Source organism: Apus apus, chromosome 4 (assembly GCF_020740795.1).
Source record: "Apus apus isolate bApuApu2 chromosome 4, bApuApu2.pri.cur, whole genome shotgun sequence".
NCBI classification, from domain to species: domain Eukaryota; kingdom Metazoa; phylum Chordata; class Aves; order Apodiformes; family Apodidae; genus Apus; species Apus apus.
The window spans coordinates 15400911-15421882 of NC_067285.1; the positions used below are offsets into that span (position 1 = coordinate 15400911).

The 20972-nt window shown below is 35.3% G+C and overlaps 1 protein-coding gene across 1 annotated transcript in view; it reads left to right on the top strand.

The window, feature by feature from the left end:
- Positions 1 to 20972, top strand: part of ADGRA1 (adhesion G protein-coupled receptor A1) — a 258712-nt gene that overhangs the window by 81305 nt on the left and 156435 nt on the right. Inside the window, exons 3-4 of the mRNA XM_051618700.1 lie at positions 15893 to 15964; positions 19739 to 19810. Coding sequence (XP_051474660.1) covers positions 15893 to 15964; positions 19739 to 19810 — 144 coding nt within the window. The remainder of the gene's footprint in view (positions 1 to 15892; positions 15965 to 19738; positions 19811 to 20972) is intronic.

The following is a 20972-nucleotide window of genomic DNA, read 5'->3' on the forward strand; positions in this document are numbered from 1 at the left end:
TTTGAGGTTGTTATTAACACACATTTATAAGTATACTGCTTATTAAATTATTTTTAGAAAATGTAGGGTATGTTTTTTGAAGCTTCCAGCTAGAGAAAGTTAAGTTGCTCATTTTGTGGTTCTGTGTGTTCAATCACTGAGATGTCATATGCTTTTTTTATTAAGCTGACGATTTCAGAACCCAGATATTTGTAACATTCTTTACTTGGGCTGAAAAGCCTATTTTCAAAGTTAGACAGTCTTAAATGCTTTGTGCTATTTTGGTTATTATATGAGTTTCATTTTTTTAAAATTTAGAATGGTTGAAAGACTGTTTATTTTATTTCATATACTACTTGGCAGGAATATGGTTGTCTACTTACCTTCATGAAGTCAAGATCAGCCTCTTAGCTTCTCTCCCTCATGCACGTATGTACTCAAAAAAGAGACAAGGGATTGAAGCTCTATTCAGATCAAGAGGCTGCTGAACACATTGTACAACATTGTTCTCTTTTTAGGACAGTTCTCCCATTAATGAGTCTACTTTCAAACAATGGCAACATTTTTTTCTTCTTTAATTGTGTTTTTAATTACTTTTTTTAGATAATTACTTAAGTATCATATTTGGTTTGCACACAATTCTCTTCTCATTGGCATTTTACAAGGAAATTATCTTTATTTTCTAGATATAAAATATATAATATATTGATGGGTGAGCATGTAATCTGTGTGAAAAATGTTTTGTTAAATCATTAACACTAGGTTGTTTGTCTGTTGAATCTACGACCTTTTGATGGCAACAGAGATTTCACTGTGATGGTTTTTAATATTCTTTTTTTTCCTATTAGGACAAGGAGCAACAGTTTTAAAGCAGCCTCTGTTTCACTTTGATATGAATAGATAAATTGTCAAAGCTGCCAACAAGAGTGCTTCCGTATTACAGGGTATGTTGTAAGCCACACTACATGCAGTGTTCTTGCTGGTAAACACAAACTGTGCATATTTAGTGGTGCAGCTCAGTTCTCATCCTCCAGCAGAATTTAATGAGCTGAACACTGATGAGCTTTTGGAGAACTGGGTTAGTGTGCCCTGAGTGGGAGACAGAAATGGGATGACATTTTTTCTGAGTTGCCCTTTCCCACCACTTATCAGCAAAGGAGAAAGGATAAGAGTGGAATATGTGTGCAGCATATATTGTTCCACAGGAAAACACTGTTCTCCAGAATTAACCCTTTAAAAAATGCTCTGTGAAGGAAAGGAAATGCAAAATCATATTTAGCCTTATACTTCATGTCTTTTTGAAACTAAAAAGAATTATTGGTTTTCAGAGTATTGCCTGCGGTGTTTCTTAGTGGTGTTGCACTGTGCCTTTGCTTCTTAGGGGTTCGAGTTGCAATCCAAAGGCGTACATTAGCTCCCTGCCTTGGAAGGGAGTGCATGTCACATTAATTATGCTTTCTGCTCTGATTTGCTACTACTGTCTTGTTTGGTTTTTTTTCTTGATGGATTGAAGAGGGCCTTGATTCTAGTCTTGGCCTATTTTAAAGCCTTCTGAAAACAGCTAAAACCAAAATAAGCACCAGCCAAAAGGATAGTAAATAACACATACAGCCTTTAAACAGAAAATTTAGCAGCGTGCTAGCAGAAGAAGTCACTAAGGCTCCCATCAGCAACAAGATACAGTAGACTCAGTCGTTCTTTGCACTGTCATGTGTAGCACAGATATTTAGCTTTCACAATGTATTTCTCATCTATTCTTTGGAGGCCTAAGCTCTTTATACAGCAAACAGAGAGATTTAGGTGTATAAGAAGAGGATCCAAACCAGCTGTCATGCTGAGGGACTAACAGGGCATGGAATGGCTTACAGAAATGCTGAAGCCTGACATGATTTTTTTCTCTTGCAGCCCGAAGTTAGAAGCCTTTTTGGGACCAGGATTTGCAATCTAATACTTCCTCCTTATAGGCATGACTGCTTCCATGTTTTACTTAGAAAGCTGGTCATAAAAGAAAGTAATTCTGCCTTTGTTCCTTCTGTACTAGCTTACTGACTTGTATGTGCTTGGGAAGTGGAGGACTCAGGTTCAGCCTCTCCAGCCTGAGCACATCACACATTTACTACCTCTGTGGGAAAGGCCTTAAGCGGGATGTCGGTCTGGCTGAAGCAGAGCTGTGCCAGTATGCAGTCAAACATTTAAGATTTATGGGGCCAGAAAGAAAAAAACAGAAGCAGTCAAGTGCCAAGGGTATTTCATTAACAAGGAGAAAATGGGTTTTGCTATAAACATTCATTTGATAAAATACAGAAATACTGGTTTAGGGAAGAGAGACTCCTGTCTGTTTCTTCAGCTCCTGTGTGTTTTAAATGTAGGTATACATCTCTTCTGGGTGAGGAGGGTACTGAAACAAAGTCTTCCATTTCCCCAGCTTTTATCGCTGGGTTGTCATGGAAAAGATGGATGGCAACACTCCCTCACGCTGTAGCTGTTTTCTGGGATGCTGTGCTGTGCTTTTTTTTTGTGGCTTTGCTGAGTGCATCCCTTCAGCCTGCTTGGCCCCGCAGAAAGCTGCAGTGTGGGTAGGTCTATCTGCAGATCTCAGAAAGGCTTTGGTATGAGACAAGCTCTGAGATGTTTGATGTGCCCAGCCCCGTTTCTGTGCGTCAGGACTTGGAAAGTGAAGACTAAGGTACCTGCAGCCGTTTGAGGAGAAGAGAGGGCTGTGAGTTGCACTTTGGGATTTAGTACCTATGCTCCACTTAAGGTTCACTGTAGGTGGCCTAAGTGCTTTTTTGGTCCTGGGCCAACACTCCCATCATGCTTTGGGTGGCCAGTATGTATAACTATGGTTCTACTAAGCATGAAGTAATTTCTCAGTTTGATATGCTTTGAGTATTTAAGTACTGAAAAATATTTCTGCCATCTGGGTCAATTGATTTGAAGAAGAGATTACCCAGTCCTGCTTTTAGTTTCAGAATCCTATTTGTAAAGATTTTGCATGATTTTGGTAGCTGTGTCCCAGCATTTTTTACTGATACTACTTGGATAAATATGACATATGTCTCAGTATTGGCTAAATAAAACCAACCTACAAAAGGAAGAATCTCCAAAGAACAATATATTCATTATTTATTGAGCTACCGTTGATGTGTTAAGCTCAGTAATTTTCAGAGTTCTTGGGAAGAGGATGAAATCAAAATTTGGTACTGGCCTTAGAATAGTAAAAAAGTGACCTGCTCCCCAGTAAACCAGTTTCATATTAGATCACTTGTTAGAGAGATTCACAGTCATATTCTAACAGAAAGTTCAGATTCTGCTAGTTCACAAATAGCTACAATGAACTTTAATTCGATATTACCTAGAACTGAAATCAGCATGAAGCACGGAGACATTAGTTGGGTTTCAGCTGAGAAGGTTTGAGATTTCTTGAAAAAAAATGGCAACTTAGAAAGGAAATGCTAGTTTAAAACAACATAGTTTCCCCATTAATAATTCTCCCCTAAAGGAAGAAATATTTCAGTGGTTTTGAATAAGAGAGACACACAGAAGGGTCCAGGGTTAGGTTTCGATTTATTGGCAAATGAAGTAGTTATTGGAGTAGAGATGTTTTTGCAGAAGCCTGGTTGGGAGAATTAAATACTGTGATGTAAACTGCATAGTAAATGGTAAATATTTTTCAAACAAAATAATACAATTTTCTAATCAAATCAACATAAAATAATAAATGTTACAGTGCTTTCTGTGTTTTCCATAGATGGGTGTTGTTCTGTTGTTCATATTATTTGAGACTTTGAAACAATAAGAAAAGTGTAGTCCTTCCTGATGTACAGTAATATAAAGCTTAGTTTATTAAGAACTAGTAAAAACTCATCTGTGAAAGCTTCCTTCATAAAGAAATGCAGGGGACATTAGGAATACAGGCTTTAATTTGACTTGATCAGTACTTAAATCATTACTAAAATTTTATTTATTATGTAAATGAAATACTTTGACGAGTTCTCCATGGCATCGTATTTTACCAGGGCAATGGTAATTTTCTTTGCACTCCTTATGTCTCTCATATTATCAAGACAATTTTCCTTTTATGTAGTCATTTCTATTACATTAATTATATGGGTATCTTAACAGTTCGTAACACAACTGTAGAAAATATTAGATGTGTTTAGGAAGAACGGTGTTTGCAGCTGATGGTCATAATCTGCAATTCAATAATTCATTTTACTTAATTAAAATATTAAGAAGCTTTTTAATTTTTGCCTAAAATTCATTTAGATCACAGTCTAGTGCTGTGTTGTGTTTTGTGAATAGGTACTGAATTTGTAGCTTTTTAAAAGGGCAAAACATACTGTCTGTATCTTTTCAGGTGTAAAAGATAAAAATGCTTTAAATTGTGAGGAATGAACAGAAGACATATTTTTATTAAATATAGTCCCAGGAAAATATTTTGATGGAAAAGCCACTTCAAAATTATTACAGTTGTTATTGCACAAATACACAAAGTGCACAGAGTATGTCAAAAGACAGGAATTTCTCCTTGAAATTCAGTGAATAGCAATGTAAGCAAAGGGAAATAAATACAGGAAACATCACTAGTGGTTAAAAGAGAGTGATTAGTTTAGAAACAGAGTGAATGAAAGCTGTATTAGACAATCATAGGCAGGAGTGAAAAGTCATAATTTGCAGATCACTTTTGCTGTCAAGTTATAATGAAATCGTCTTTCCTGTGTTGTCAGTCAGTGCAGAGCACCTGTACAATGAAACACAATGCCTGTTCCTCAGGGTCATCTGTAGCTGTATTCCTTACCTAGGATGGTCTACTAGTCTACCAGTTTTGATACATTTATTAGATGTACAAGTTGTTATTAAAAGGAATTGTTTTTACTCACCTCTTAGAATGCAGCAGGGTTTGCAGTGTTTCTTAGGAGTTTTGCCTGGATGCATGCTGTGAAGTCATGATTTTGTTGCAATGTAAGTTGTTACTTCTATAGCTGAACAAACTGGTTAATTAGGCACTAAGATTATAATTTTGGTATAGCACAGTAATGAATAGATTTATCAGAGCATTGCATGTTAGAAAAATTCTATATCAAAAGTCAACATTAGTAGTCATAAATGACAGGAATATAAAATTAACTTGTAAAGTTAGTTTACAGAGCTATTTCAATAATTTTTAATTTTTATTTTCATTTTTTTAAATGTATGTAGCATGAAGTTTAGCTGAATTTCAGGGAGTCAATTGTGTTTGTGAGCATCTAGGCTCCAGTTTCCTATTAGGACCACAAATAGTGGTCTCAGCTGTATGATATATTCATCTGAGGTTTCATATAATGATGTCATTAAGATAATATGATTTGTGTCAGGTGCTGTCATCCTTTAAGAAGATGTATCAAGTGCAGATTTATGAATACTTGTGTTAAAATAGCCACCATAAAGCACCTCTGCTGTCACCGAATTTTCTTCCTTAATACTTAGGGCTCTAGCAGCGCTGGAAGGTATTAACAGGTTTTTTTGGTAGAAAATTGTTTTATTAGAATTTATCATATATGGGCTTGATTCTGAGCTTTTAAGTAAGATATCAATTGCTGATTAATCCCCTTTCTGTATGCTTTTATTATCGATAGAGTGTATGTGCTTTACTGAGAAATACAGTCCTAATTCACTACTACAACTAACTGAAAATTAAATAACTCATTAGCAAACAAGCATGGCACAGCTGGCTCAGCAGGGAGCAGATAAATTGAGTTGTGGCTCCCCAAAGCACCTGTGGACTTCTCTGCCCCTGAATGTCTGAATACTGTTTTGATGAATAAACTGAATTATTTGTGGGAGAGAATAAATGGGTCCCTGACCTTATGGAGGAGGATTGTGGAAACAAAGTACTGTTTCTGAGGGACTAAGGGAGAGCCAATATGAAGAAAGGAGGATAAGAGATGCCATGAAAGAAGGTACGAAAAAACAAGCTGGGAAAAGAACCTTTATTACTGTGTTTGGTGAGGATAGAGAAGAAAATTATATTTAACTGAATGAAACATACTAACAGCATTTAGCAATAATTATCTCCAACAATAACATAATCTTTCATTCCCCACATCCTCTTTTTTGTGCTTCCTTTCCTGTTTCCTCAATTTTTTTTTGTATACTTTCAGGGCTTGAAGACCTGTGAGTGTTCCTGTGATCCCAATTAGTATTGTGTGTTATTATTTGGCTGTGTTGATATTTTTTTTTTAATAATCTTTGCATATTCTAGAGCTGAATAACTGAGACTTTTATGTAAACAAAAGAGAATTTATTTTAAAAACAGTAATTTTGTCTGAAACCTTCAGGAAAAAAACAACAAAGTATGGAAATCATTAAAAAAGAACATGTCAAGCATTACCAAGTTTTAAAGTATGTGTCAATTTATTTTTTTTAATAGGAGAGGTTCTGTCTTGAAATTAGTATCAGTCTGGCACTTCTGAGGTAAAAGAAATTTAATTTTTTCAGTGTGTTTAAAATAATTTTTACTGAAAAGTCTCAGGTGTGATATGCATAACATATAAAGTATATGGCAATGAGGTTAAAGAGTGTGTAGAATTTGTCCATTCATATTGAACCTATAGTCTCCTTTTCAAATTTCTAGTCTGCTCTGTCATTCATCGGTATTTCATATGAAATTTTAGCAAGAAGTATTTTTTAAATTTCTGCAAGTATTTGCAGAAAAGTGCAAATGTAAAAATTTCAGTAAAAATATTAAAGGAAATTCTTCAGAGTCATTGAAATGGATACTTGTTAACCCTGATTTCTGCAGAAGACAATTCTTATTGGCATTGTATGCCTTCTTATTGGCATAGGTGGTTGTTTTCTAAATTACTTCAATTTGTCTAGGTTATTACCAAAGTCTCAGTTTAGTTAAAGGCTTCCAGGGAAGATCTCCTATACCAGTCTTTCACGAAGTCATAATTCCTCTGAACTAAACTGCTTGGAGCCAATTCTACCCTATTATCCTTAAACCACTTCCTATTGACAGTTTAAATTGACTGGATTTCTATGTAATCAATGTTCCTCTCTAACATTTGCTGAATTAAATGTTCAGATTATCTCTATTTTTATTTTTTCCCCCTCTTATTATCTGGAAAAGCGTTAATGCTCTCGAGGTGCTGGATATATCTGGTCATTTCTATATTCCCAGGTAAATAGTAAGAGAGGCTTTGAGTGCACTTGTTCCTGGAGATGACTGAAGATTATTGCAGTGTTTTCCTGTCCATCTCCCATCATAAAATAAATAATCAGGAGCACATTGCTCAGGATTCAGTATATAACCTGTGACTATGTTCTTTGTGATGTTGTTAATTGAGTTTCTTACTCTTTTAATGGGATTACATAGAAATAATAGGCAGAAAGATAGAGAAGATTATTATTATTTTATTGATTTACACTGAGTAGTAAACTACCAGTAGTTCAAAACTACTCCAAGCTAATCTGTGGGCCATCTGCAGGCACTTACCTTTCCTGTACAGCTCAGGGTGGAATTCTTTCATTTTTCATTGAATATTTTAAGCCACGGAAGAAAATGTTTCTTTGAAGTTAAAAGTGCAATTCAATATAGATTTGCTTGTATTATTCCAAGTCAATATTGGTTTAGTAACAGAAAAAGAACCAAATATTTCCTTTTAAAAAAATAAGAGCACCCAAAACTCCATGATATAATGACTTGTATATTTTATAGTTCTTGAGGCTAATAAAATGTATTTTCATTACCCTGATATATCTGATACTTTAGCGTAGAAATGCAAATCTCTGTATTTTGCTATGGAAAATTAAATCAAATGCACTTCTTAAAATACTGGAAAAGTGTCTAATATTTGATTTTCAAAATTGTAAGTATGCTGTTAAACTGTGATTCCAGAATTTGAAATTTGACTTAAGGGTGTGGAGTACACATTACTGAAATTTTGTAACAGTAGAGCCTCAGAATGTAGAATAACAATTCCTATACTGGAGTTAAAAAATTTCTCAGTAGAACGTACTTTTGACTTTTTAAGTGTCTGTTTTAGATTTTGTTTGGTCTGTGCACTTCACTTATAATACATACATATAAAACTTTTATTTTTATATATATATAAAAGTTTTTTCCATCCAACACTTAGCCTTTTTTTCAAAAGGAGAAGAATGTGTCAAGAAACCTAACCCATGTTAGTCCCAAACGGTATAGAAATTAAGGAAGCCTCTGACTCTCTTCAGCCACCAAAGTTTTTTGTGCTCATTACATCTCTACATAGTTACACAGAGATCCAAGCTCTGCCACATAATCCATGTGACACCAAATCTGTTGCTGGATGCCAGGGCATGATTGCCAACACTGACTGAAGTATTTTCTGTTGGCGCTACAGAGCTGTCTGCAAAGCTGTGGACACTGAAACCCACTTTATGTGCTTCCCTTGGCATTTATTGCTTCTGACTTTTCAGTTGTTGTTTGGGCCCCATGGAACTAACTGATCCATGAGCCTCCTTCTGCTGGGTAGCACAGCTGGTCCATCTCGACTCCCCAGGTTACAACTGCCTAGCATGTGCTTTTGCACCTGCATTGCCAGTAACCTGGGGACCTACTAGGCATTTTCCAGGAGAAGAAAATATATATAAGATCAGTTGTGTATGTCTGGACTTTTATTATTTTGCTGAATTTTTTCTTCTTGAAAACAGGGCAAAGGAAGACAATCTGGAAAGCACAGGTGAATTTTCCTCATTAGAAAGTGCATTTCATTTTGAGCTACAATAATAAAATACTAAACATAGACAGCACATCTTTTAGCATCCTCATCCCAAATTCTGATTGGTTGATAGTATATTTAGAACAAAACTAGAGTTTATACTGGAGAAATTAATCTTTAAAAATGTTATTTTCTAATATAAACATGTAGGAAAAAAAAATGTACCAACAGAAAATTTGCAATGAAAGTCTGTACTGCATTACTAAGTTTTTTACTCACTTTTCCTTATTTGACATACTGCTTTTTCAATTAAAATCCTCTGAGCCTGAGAAGCTCTATGATTATAACCATTACAATGAAATACATTGTATCATTCTGTGGGATACTTTGAGCAAGCAAACAGCCGTAAAGGCTGTATCTGTTTTGTTTCAGCTGCCTTTATTGGCGCTTTGTTTAACATTTTAACTTACGCATGTTCCTAAATATTGAATAACTGCTAAATTACCACAGCACATGTGATGTGAATGGGTCATCGTCCTTAAAGTAAAAAACTGAAATGTGCTGACCTTTTTTGTTGTTCTCTGTCATTATTTCCATCAAGTGACTTGTTTGAAACAATCATCCATTAGTACCTTGAACAGGCAGCAGCTTGGGGTTTTTTGTTTTAGGTAATTCAACCAGTAGTGGATTGAATTGAAAATGAAAATTAAAGGAAAATACATAATCAACATGCACTGACATATTAAACAGCCAAAAGACCTGTAGCCTTTGTGTCTGCCAAGGCAAGCAATTATTTCACAATTATTGTCCATGTTTATGTGCATGTTTACGTTTATTGTCTTGTGGGAACAATCTGAAAAATTATTTATCCTGATGGCTTGAAATTTAACTGAAGCACAACCATAGCTTTTCTAATTCTGCAGTGCAGAATAATAATAATAATAAAAAACAACAAACAACCAACAAACAAGATCTCTGGAATTTTATGGGAGCTACTTTTATTAGTTGTTGATTATGGTTCCAGGAAACGGGTATCACTTAACCTACCTGTTTCTCAGTCTACAGTATGTGACCAACAATGCATTTACCAATAATGGAGATGAAAATAAGTTTTGATAATATCCAAACCATCAAAATATAAGTCACTGGCTCTTGATATGCCCTCTACAGATGGGTGTGTTTGAAATGTGTTCAAACATATTTTACCAATATCATCCTAATTCTTTGTTCCTGTATCCAAGACTGCTAACCGTGACAGTTGCTATTGTGACTTCAGGGTAGGTGCTACATGTTGTCTTCATCATTGGTTATGTCTCTTTCCTACCACTGTGATCATAATGACCCTTTAAAAGTGAATCTTCTTCAAGGGTGCTGAGTCCGCATTCACTTCTTGGGTAAAGGTTCCAGTTAGTTTAGATGGAATATTTTGCCTGAGAAAGAAGTGGAAGATGTGACTTTCTTCTATTGTGTTTTTTGTTTTTTTTTTTCATAGTAATATACAAAATGTGGAAAGTAAGTCGTATTTCTGTGGTATTTGGCATCTGCTCAACAACTGATTGCTCTTCTCAGAGCTTTTTGGAAAGTTTGTAGCACCATAATGACAGCTTTCTAAACACAGACGTCCTCTTGGTACAACTTATAATTCTTTATGAAAGATGTATTTGAGTGAAGAATTTGATAAAAGTACTGTAATAAGTTGAGCATTCTTGTTACGTACATATATTGTAAGTAAGGGGAAGAAGCTGCATTGTCTGAGGGCATAGGTGTTGGTAAAAAATGTCCAAAATGTCAGAATGTAGTTTAAGATAAATTGATTCTTTTATAAATGAACTGTGTTTTATACTGTGTATGTACATACTGTGAATTCGAAGCATCAAAAATCTCAAGAAGACATTTAGATAATGAGGAATTTGACCGTGGAAGAGGTCTAATAGCTGAGAGGCCTGGAGTAGCTATTAAATATTCTTCTAAAGTCCCATTAGTAGCCTCTTCCTCTTGTTTCATTTACCTCTCAGCTAAGCTATCAGGAAGTGAATATTTCTAACACGGATTTCTCCTCCTTAAGTCAGCTGCTTTTGTTGAGGTAACTCCTCTTAAATGTCTTTAGTAAGTAAAAATTAGTTCAAAGATCAATGTGTAAGATGATAAGCTCCAAGCAGCTTGTGATACTTAGTAAAACAATCCTTGAGTGTTTTTAACTGTAGGGCTATTGTTTGCCAACACATACAAATTATCTACATACATGTAGGAAGACAGTGCTTAATGGTTATTGTAAGGAGTTCATGTAAGTTCAGACTTGTAGGTGAAAAGGAAACTCTCCTCTGTTAACTTACTGTAACCATTTGAGATTGGTTTTTAGTGATAATGGTGTCCATTCTATGTTGTTATTTTACCTGTTCCGATCTAGTTAAGATCAGAGTACCAGGTAAGCAAGTATTTAGCAACTGTAATCAAATTAGGGGAAGCATGTTTCAATGAATATTGTAGTATTTTATTCTTGTGGAGCTGTGTGTAAGTGCTGCAGTTGTTATGACTGCAGCTAACTTGATGTATTTTCCATCTATCTGTATTTCTACAAGGCACTTGGTTTTGATTTATTTTCAGGTTGCGCCACAAGACACACCCACATCACTAATGACACGTCATTTGGATTCAGAATAGATAACTTAGAGTGCTGTATCAGAAATGATGCAAAACCATAACTGTTAGAAAATGTTTTATTTTTGGAGTTTAATTGGGCCATGCTGTGGTCATTCAATATTATGATACTGGGGTTCTTTTTCTTTTCTCTTACTTTTGCTCAATGATAAAATCACTGTCCTGGTGTGTATGCATGTGTGCACGTGTGTGGCCCAGGCTGGGCTGCTCCTTGGCATGCCTTGGATCATGACCTTTTGCCAAACCTCAGCAGTAGCTCTTGAGGAAAAAATGTAAACATACAACCAAACTTACTCTGATTTCTTTATTTAGCTCAGTGAAAGTTGATACTCTTTGCTATAAGACTTCAATATTGTAAACTCTTTGCTAAATTACAAAATGGGAGAAGTTAATTTAATATTTTAATAGAAGTAATTTTGTAAAGTGTGAGGCAAGGAAATAGATTATCCTAATAGTAAAAATTGTGATTAATATTTATTTATTTTAATCACATTTTAGCCCTCAAGAACAAGGAAGAAAATACCTATTTTGTTAGGCCAGAAGTATATGGAAACATTATGGAATAATACTAATTAGTAAGAAAGTGCCAGGATTGTGGGTAGTATAATAATCTACAATTTTCTGAGAATAACCTTACTAAAATGATCTACCCAATTTAAGTGTAATTTCCAAAATAAGGAGACCAGATGTCTTGTTTGGGACAGCGCAAGCAATGAATGCTTTTCCTTGAAATGGTCTGCCTTCTACTTACACAAAACCAGCCCTTTCACTTCCTGTAGATGATAATTTAGGATGGTGCTATTTTCTCCTATGTGGTTAGATGTTCTGGGGAGACAACTGAATTTCCATAAACTAGAACAGAGAGAATTTCACTAAGTGGAAGACCTTTTGTCTTCTTGGTTATTATGACTCACGTTAAAACTTACCTGACAACAGTTTGCCCCTCATACTGACTTTTATATTTGTTGTGAGCTCCTACCATTATTGGCTGTAAGAGATGATCACCGTATTATAACTTGAGGAGCATTTACATGAATTGTCAGTTAATAAAGAATTTGTGTAATTGATATAATGATAAATAATTAAAACCATCAGTTTCCCCTGCCTAAAATGTGGACATTTGCTCTGAACTATGCCTCTAAGTGGTTTTCAAATGTGTCCCAGTGTAAAGCCTGTGATAAATCAGCATAGTTCCAAAGGATTTATAGTATTGGCTTAGGGTTTTTGTTTGGTTTGTCTTTTAACAATACAGAATTTCACATGACAAGAACAGTGTCCTTTAATTCTTTTCCATGTGGACTCATTTCTGCAACTTAAGAACTTCCTTCTACCTGAGTAGTTTCGTATTTAATGTACTGTGCAAGCAGAAGGCTCTACGTGTCATTCACGAGGATACAGTCAGTAGTGTTGTCTAGAGAAAGCTAAGTCCTGATGTTTGGAGTGAACAGAACCAGAGCAGATGAAACTGTTCTGTATTGAGTATTTGAAGGTTAAAAAAAAATGAGGCTTTGGTTCATTCACAAAAAATCTAAACCACTGAAGGAAAATGTAGATTAATGAGCCAGCAGTGTGCCCTTGTGGCTAGGAGGGCCAATGGCATCCTGGGGTGCATTAGAAAGAGTGTGGTTAGTAGGTCAAGAGAGGTTCTCCTCCCCCTCTATTCTGCATTGGTGAGACCGCATCTGGAGTATTGTGTCCAGTTCTGGGCCCCCCAGTTCAAGAAGGACAGGGAAGTGCTTGAAAGAGTCCAGCGCAGAGCCACAAAGATGATGAAGGGAGTGGAACATCTCCCTTATGAGGAAAGGCTGAGAGAGCTGGGTCTCTTTAGTTTGGAGAAAAGGAGACTGAGGGGTGACCTCATCAATGTTTACAAATATGTAAAGGGTGAGTGTCAAGAAGATGGAGTTAAGCTTTTTTCAGTGATGACCAGTGATAGGACAAGGAGTAATGGATACAAATTAGAGTAGAGGAGGTTTAAGGTGAATATCAGAAAAAAATTTTTTACTGTGAGAGTGACAGAGCACTGGAACAGGCTGCCCAGAGAGGTTGTGGAGTCTCCTTCTCTGGAGACATTCAAAACCCGCCTGGACGCATTCCTGTGTGATGTACTCTAAGTGACCCTGCTCTGGCAGGGGGGTTGGACTAGATGATCTTTTGAGGTCCCTTCCAACCCCTAGGATTCTGTGGTTCTGTGACCCTGCTCTGGCAGGGGGGATGGACTAGATGATCTTTCGAGGTCCCTTCCGGACCCTAGGATTCTATGATTCCGCCAAACATATTGACTTGTTTTACAAGCTGATGGGACTCTTAGAAAAGAGACTGCAGAAGTTGTCTATAAACAGTTTTGATTATGAGAAGGTGTGGAAAATTCAGAGTTGAAGAAACGGTCACAACTTCTTAAGCAGATGGAGGCAGAAGAAATATGTAGTTGCTGCTGCTTGTACCAGGGAACTAACACAAAAATGCCCAGCCACACAATTTTAAAAAAAAAAATAAACAATCTTCTTCCAATTCTTAGAGAGTGTTTTCATATTAGCAAACACCATTGCTTGTATTTCATTTGTGATTAAATGAGCTACTGTCACTTTCATCCAAATCCAGGAGAAAGGAAGGAGACAAAGGAAGGAAGAAAACTGCTTTGCCTGGATTAGGGAATAGGAAGAAGGACGAAATAGCCACAGGATGATGACTGTAGTCCATGGGGTGGTTATGTACTTTGCCAGATAAGAGTCAGTGCAGGCACAAACCTTGATGTCTCTTGTTTCTGCCACTGTTTTGCTTATGTGATTTCCAGAAGAAAGGAAAGATCTTAGACTTGTGCATAAAATTAGCTATAGACTGTGCAGCTTTCTTATGGATGCTCAAATTACCATCAAGGTCCTTGCCCATATTCTGCTCCTTTCTGGCACCTTTACATGTCTTCTGAACTGATGCTTTCCTTTTGTTCTTCCCTCCTGTGGCCAACTTTTCTCTACTTGCCTCTGGCTCATGTTACTGGTTTCTTGAGACTATGGGGAATTTCATTGGCTCTGACTCCCCTCCCTTTCCCAGTCAGTAGAAGCACAATTATCTCTGTACTGCACAGTGGCAGGGAAAAGGAAGCACTTTTGGGTTTTATGCATTTTACTAGCTTAGCAATGAGTGAGGGACTCCCGTGATGGCTTCGGCAAATAGGAATGATATAATATGTATGCTTAAAGTATTTCTATATGCTTAAAGTCATGCACTACTATTTAAAAGTTGCATCAGTACTAGATAACTGGAATAGCTGGTGCATTTTTATTATGTTCTTGTGATATCCATTCTATTTGTCTTGCACTGTGATTAGCATATCTTATTGAGTTTGTTTGCATAATGAACAGATATTTATTAGTGAAAAATGGAACAGATGAAGTGAAGAAAAAAACTAAGAAACTAAACCACTGATTTTCAGACTTGCATAGCTAAAAAAAATTATAATAATTTTCACAGCTTTATGAAAATACAGAAATATTTATTTATGATTTTGGCTTTTCAATTCAAATATATCCTACTGTGAACTCAACATTTAGGGTGAAGTCTTGCCCTATTGAGGGCAGTCACATCTAGTGAAACCAAGATTTCACTTAGTGTGCATTTTATTTGTAGTAAAGTAAGTCATAAATAAGGTGGCTCATGTGGCTGTTGATGCATCCATACTTTGACAGAGTCAAGCAGTGTATGTGTTGTAATAGCCTGGAAGTGGCCAGTGGGAGAAATAACATTGATATTACTGTGTGCCAGTCATTCCCTATAAGTTGCAAGTTGTCAGAAGATGAACACTGGCTCTGCAAAAATTTAAAACGTTTATCTCCTCAGCCTGCTCATCTAATTGCACTGAAGGCATTTCTTCAGGGTTCACATCACAGGAGTCTTGAGACAATTCAGTAGTAAATCTCTGTGGGGACTGAGCTGAGAGCAATGTCATGGCCCCATGCACGGTGCCAAGAGCAAATGAGATTACTAATGCCAGTGAAATATTCTTTATCTGTTCAACAACCAATCCTCTGGATTGTCACCAAGTGTAAAATGAAGCACCTATCTGCCAAACAGGAGAAAATGCTTGTATTTCAGGACAGAAACCTGACCTATTGTTTATGTCTCGCATGCCAGCTGCTTTGCCTGCATTAGGTGGAAATGAGAAATTTATTAAGAGCAAAGTACAAAGCACACTGACTAAGCATACTAAAAGGCTTTTCCATTGCTGACTGATTATTTTATTCACTCATTGATTAAAGCATTATTCCTGGGGCAAGAATGGCTGGTAAGCCTGGCTTGAAAAGTTTCAATAGGAGAAGAATTAAAACAAGCAGATATTAATTATTATTTTTTTTTTTTAATAATCTAATTTTAACCATCTTACTTGGAAAAAATCTGTTTTTATAAACTGCAACTTATTATATTTTTATGTTGTTTTTTGAAATAAATTATTTTTTTTGTTTTAGCTAAGGCAAATAAAGGTTAAATTACATTGTGTTTCCCACTTTTTGTGTTAAACAGTAGTACAGTAGGTAAAATGAGAATTAATTGTTCTTCCTGTTATGTCTCTCTAGAGATCTGAAGAATAATTTGATCAGCACAATTGAGCCAGGGGCTTTCTATGGACTTTCAGAATTGAAGCGCCTGTAAGTATTAATTCCATTTGAATTATTCTGCAAACTGTGTTTGTATTGACATTGTTGTCCTTGGGCAACTCAAATATGCCACCAAGCAACAATCACATAAGGAACCTGGCTGGAAAATAGATGATTACATACTGTGCTTTTTAAATTGACCATGCCTTTTTCTTCTTCTTTCCTTTCTGTTTTGCTGTTTCCTTCTTCTTTTTTAATTTTCCAATTTAAAATTATCTGTTCAATCTCCTAACAACTACATCTACAAAGTTAAAAGACACACCTAATTAATGACTTAGCAAACAATATATCACTACAGATATTAACCAGAAATAAGTGGTTTAAATATGTGTAAACAGTGTTTTGTGCTATGCTAAGATTTTTTGTTCCGTGAGGTTTACTTTACTTTTATCACAGATCAGGCCTATAAAATTAATTCTTAGAAAGGAAACTGTCATGGTTCAGAATTCGACTGTCATTGTCCTACTTCTCATATTGACTCTGCTTGTTGTTTTTTATTTTTAGTATGGTTTTCTAAGGAAATGGGACTTATGCAATATATTCCACATCCATCATCCCTGCATTCCTCTCTTTGAAAATCTCCTTATAGTACTTTTTGAAAGCTCTGGCTGTTTTTTAAACTATATTTGTAGAAGGTAAAAATATCTAAGTTACTATGATCCTACAAGAGAGCTTTTTTGCTTTTAATTAACAAGGATTACAGACTCTCCTTAGTTTTGCTCAGCCTAAAGGAAAAGTGATGGACCCTTTTTAATGGTAGCTTTCCAAGCAACGGCATCCAAATGTCCATGTACTGGCTAACCAGGACATCAGTCAGTCAAATTTGCCATCAAAGGTACTGTGTGATGACAAAACCTATGAGAAAACAGAGGTTATTTTCATAGGATGGGAAGATTATATGAAGAATGCAAATTCACAGAAAAAAAAATAATTACAAATTCTTCTGCTTTTTTTTTTCTTTTCATTGCACAACCTTAAGTAAAAGATTTCCATCTCTGATCGTAGGAGTAGCAGTATTTTCTAACACCAGTTGCTGAGTTTTATTGCATTTGAGTAAAAAGCCAATGACGTAAGGACAATGAAGTCAGAGTAGTGTAGGTTAAAACTTTCTTTTTCACTCTGTGTAGAGGAATAACAATACAATGAAATTATCACAATGAATGCTAATTTTTGCTTTGGCCGCACACTCTAATAACACAACCCTGACCTCTTGTGGGAAAACCAGGAAACCTGTGCAAGTCATGGGCTGCACAGCTGCAGATTTCACTCCTGGAGCTTTAGGTCACCCAGGAGAGAGAAGTCAAGGAAGAGGAAGTTAGTAGGTACTGGGAAAAGTTAGAAGAAAAGACTCTTCAGCAAACTAGGAATGACAACATTGAGATTTATCATTCTAGATCTCAAAAAACCCTGTTTGCTGAGATGATGAAGTAACACTAGGAGCAATCTAGAGAGGGAATTTATTAATTACTATACTACAACGCATTTGGTACAAGTTGGTGTAGTTTAGTGAAGTAGTGAATGTAATCTAGTGAACACGAAAATCTTTGCACTTCTTCACTGCAACTGTTGTGTAGCAGGCAGTTGAGCAAAAGGAATAAATAGTGTAAACTCCCATTTAATGCAAATACAGCAATTACTATAAGACTATACTTGACGTTCACTTCTTATTTCACATGTAAAATGTAAATGATGCTGTGAAAAGCAGAAGCTGATGTAATATGGGCAACTGCCAGACAGACAGCTATGATAAGTCAGATGGGCAAACTGCAGGTTGTCAACATCAAAATGTTTCCTCTGAATGATTTGGAGAACTGTTATCATTTGTATTTGAATGACAAACAGAAGTATTTCACGGGTTTACTCAAAAAGGTGTACACAAAATTGATGAAAATTGAAAATTTATGGAGCACAAAAGTTATGGCACTTGGTTATTCAACAGAGGAGTGTATAATTTTCTCTTAACATGAATTTTACAACTCAACATAAGTAAGTTAAGTGTCTTACTCCTGAAAAGGAACACTAGTTTTGTACATTAATAATTGAATTATGTCTAATATAACATATATTAATCTGCAGGACTGTACAGCAAGCTGTTTATTCTTTTTGCTAGTATTTTTTTAGAAAACATGTTTTACAATACAGAGGTTTCAGCTACTGCCATATGTCTTACTGTGAAAATCACACTCATTAAAATAAACTTGGAGAAAAGGGAACGTAGTTTTAATTTTGTTAAACACACCATTTTACTGTGTGCCAGACTTAGGGAAATATGCACTTGTTTTGATTAGTTTATATGAAATTTGCTACCCAAATTATGCTCCACATAGTGATGCAGTTTTCCATATGTGTTCAGAGTTAGCTCAGACAGAAATAAGACGTCACCCAACCAAGAAATCTGATTAGGTTCTTGTTTACTATTGACCTCTTCTAATAAAAGACATATAGAGATCTACATGTATGTATGTTTGTCTTAAAATCTCATTTTTTTATTTTCTATGTAGCTTTTATTAGAACTTTAATAATAATGCCCATATGCAATTATTGTACTATATTGTTATCCACAGTTTTTTCTCAGCTCTTGCCTACTTAATATCCCTGACAAACAATTAAAATACGTTTTCTTCTAATGTAATGTTTCATAATTTAATTGTGCAACAGTATATCCTTAGAAGAAAATAGTATATCCAGAAGACTTAGTAGTGAATTCTAAGTAGATTGCCTTCACATTCTAGCTGATTGGATATGTCTCTATGAAAGCAGTAACTGTATTTGTCAAACTACAACCTTAATTCTCCTGTTTGATTACTTTAGTGTTCTCGTGTAACAATAGAAAAAATAGAAAATCCACACAGTGTAACAAAGGAATTAGAAAACACTCACTGGTTCTAAATGAAAAATATATTCTGATCAATTTTAATATGTTAATGGCTTTATAATCACTCCAAATCCTTACATTACTGCAATTTAAAAAAAAATATATACTTGATAAGAAGGAAAATTTGAGGGAATGTTGAAAACCAAATATGGAAAAATTAAGTACTTGTTCAGAATGCACCAAGGGGCAGCATTCATGTTATCACACTTGGTTGTAACTATTTTTGTCTCCTTCCTATAAGCATTCTAGACATTATGTTGCCTGTATGACTCAGACAGAAGACATCAGTTCCCTTTTCTACAGTCAAGAGTTATTGAACATAGTGTTTTGCACTATTTATTGTCTGAAACAGCCACAGTATTGCTCTTAACAGTTTGGCAAATGCTTATCAAGACTGACTTTCTTAGTAGCTCAAAAATTATTTGCCCTCTGGTTTCTGTGATTTCTTCAGAAAGAAAGGGTGCTTTCTATGAGATGAGATATTAGTAAACAGTAAAAGTATGTCAATTTGGGCTGAATATTGCATGCAACAAAATGCATGCTGTTTTTCAGAAGTAAAGAAACAAGTGCTAGTAACTTTGAAGATAATTCTTTTTATTGGAAAAAAATTTGGGGTTTTTTTCTTTCCTACATATAAAACCACGTTTTAATGCAATTAATATAAGTTGCTGTATTGTATGTTTAATTGTGGAATCTTGCTCAATAATGTTAATATAAAAGTTCTTAAATCTATTTAATCCATTTATGTTACGTTACAGAAAAAGGTTTCTTTCTCGTTTGTGTCCAGCTCCTTAAGTGTGAAAAATACATAGGCTGGATGTGATTATGTAGATGTGTATGTGAATAAGACCTAATGTTTCACTTTTTTTTTGTTTGTTTTTTTTTTTCAGGGATCTTTCAAATAACAGAATTGGTTGCCTAACACCAGAAATGTTTGTTGGACTTAACAGTCTTCACAAACTGTGAGTATAATACCACTTTTGGTTTAAACATGAGAAATCCAAATTGTCACATGGCTTACCTGAGTACAGCTGAAAATAAATTTTCATTGAAAGAAAATTACAGATCTTGTACGAAAACAACCCCACCTCTCCAAGCCTTTGATTGTGATGTCTTGATACTTTGAAGATGTTGTTTCTTTTTTTAATTGTAAAATCTATCAGAACTGCAAAGAATTAAATTTCATTTTCACATTGAAAAGAGGCTGAACATGACATTGCTGTTTGAATGTATTTTTGCGTGTCCTGGAAATAGTTAAAGGTCAATCACACAAATGAGACTTAAAAAGGATTCATTGCTTTACTACCTATTATAGGTCAATTAGATTTTTCTACCTCTCTCTTTTTTTTTTTCTTTTTTTTTTTTTTCTTCTGAAGTGTATTATATAAAAAAAGTAAGTATATACTGTGGAAAAAATAGATTAATTACCAAGTAAATTTGGAATATCAGGGTAGTTCAAATTGCTTCAAAAATACAATTATGTACTGACTGTTTGTGGTGTTGTTTTTGACACTTTATTTGTCATAGTCCTATTTGAGTTATTAGTTTATCATAGGCAACTGTGCTGGAATATGCTCTAGGGAGCAAAACAATCAACTTGCATATCTATAAGCATGCCAGAGGGCCTAATGATCAATAGATTATCAGGCTGTTCTTGAAAGCATGAGATAATGATAGTATACCTATGTTGTTCAGCTTCGGGGAGAATCAGTTGACCTGAAAGAAGGATAAAATGTGTGATGGCAAAGTTTGTTTGCAGACACTAAGTTAGCCAGAGTTTTAGAGACAAAGGTTGATCTTGAAGGACAGAAGTAATGTAAAAGTCTACATGACTGGGCAGGAAAATGGCAGATCAAGTTTAATGTAGGTAAATACTAAGTAAAGCAAGGGAGAAAAACCAATCTGTTCTGGGCTGACCATTAAAACAGAGGAAAGATTTTTTGAGATGACAGTGGAGAGAGAACACTATGAAAACAACTGGTTGGTGTTCAGTATAATCTAAAAAAATTAGGGAGTATTATTAAAAAAAATGGAGAACATCTGTTGTACTATTGGAAAAAAAGCAAATAATCTGCGTTTTAATACTGTGGGCAGTTCCAGATGGCTCATCTCGAAAAGATGACC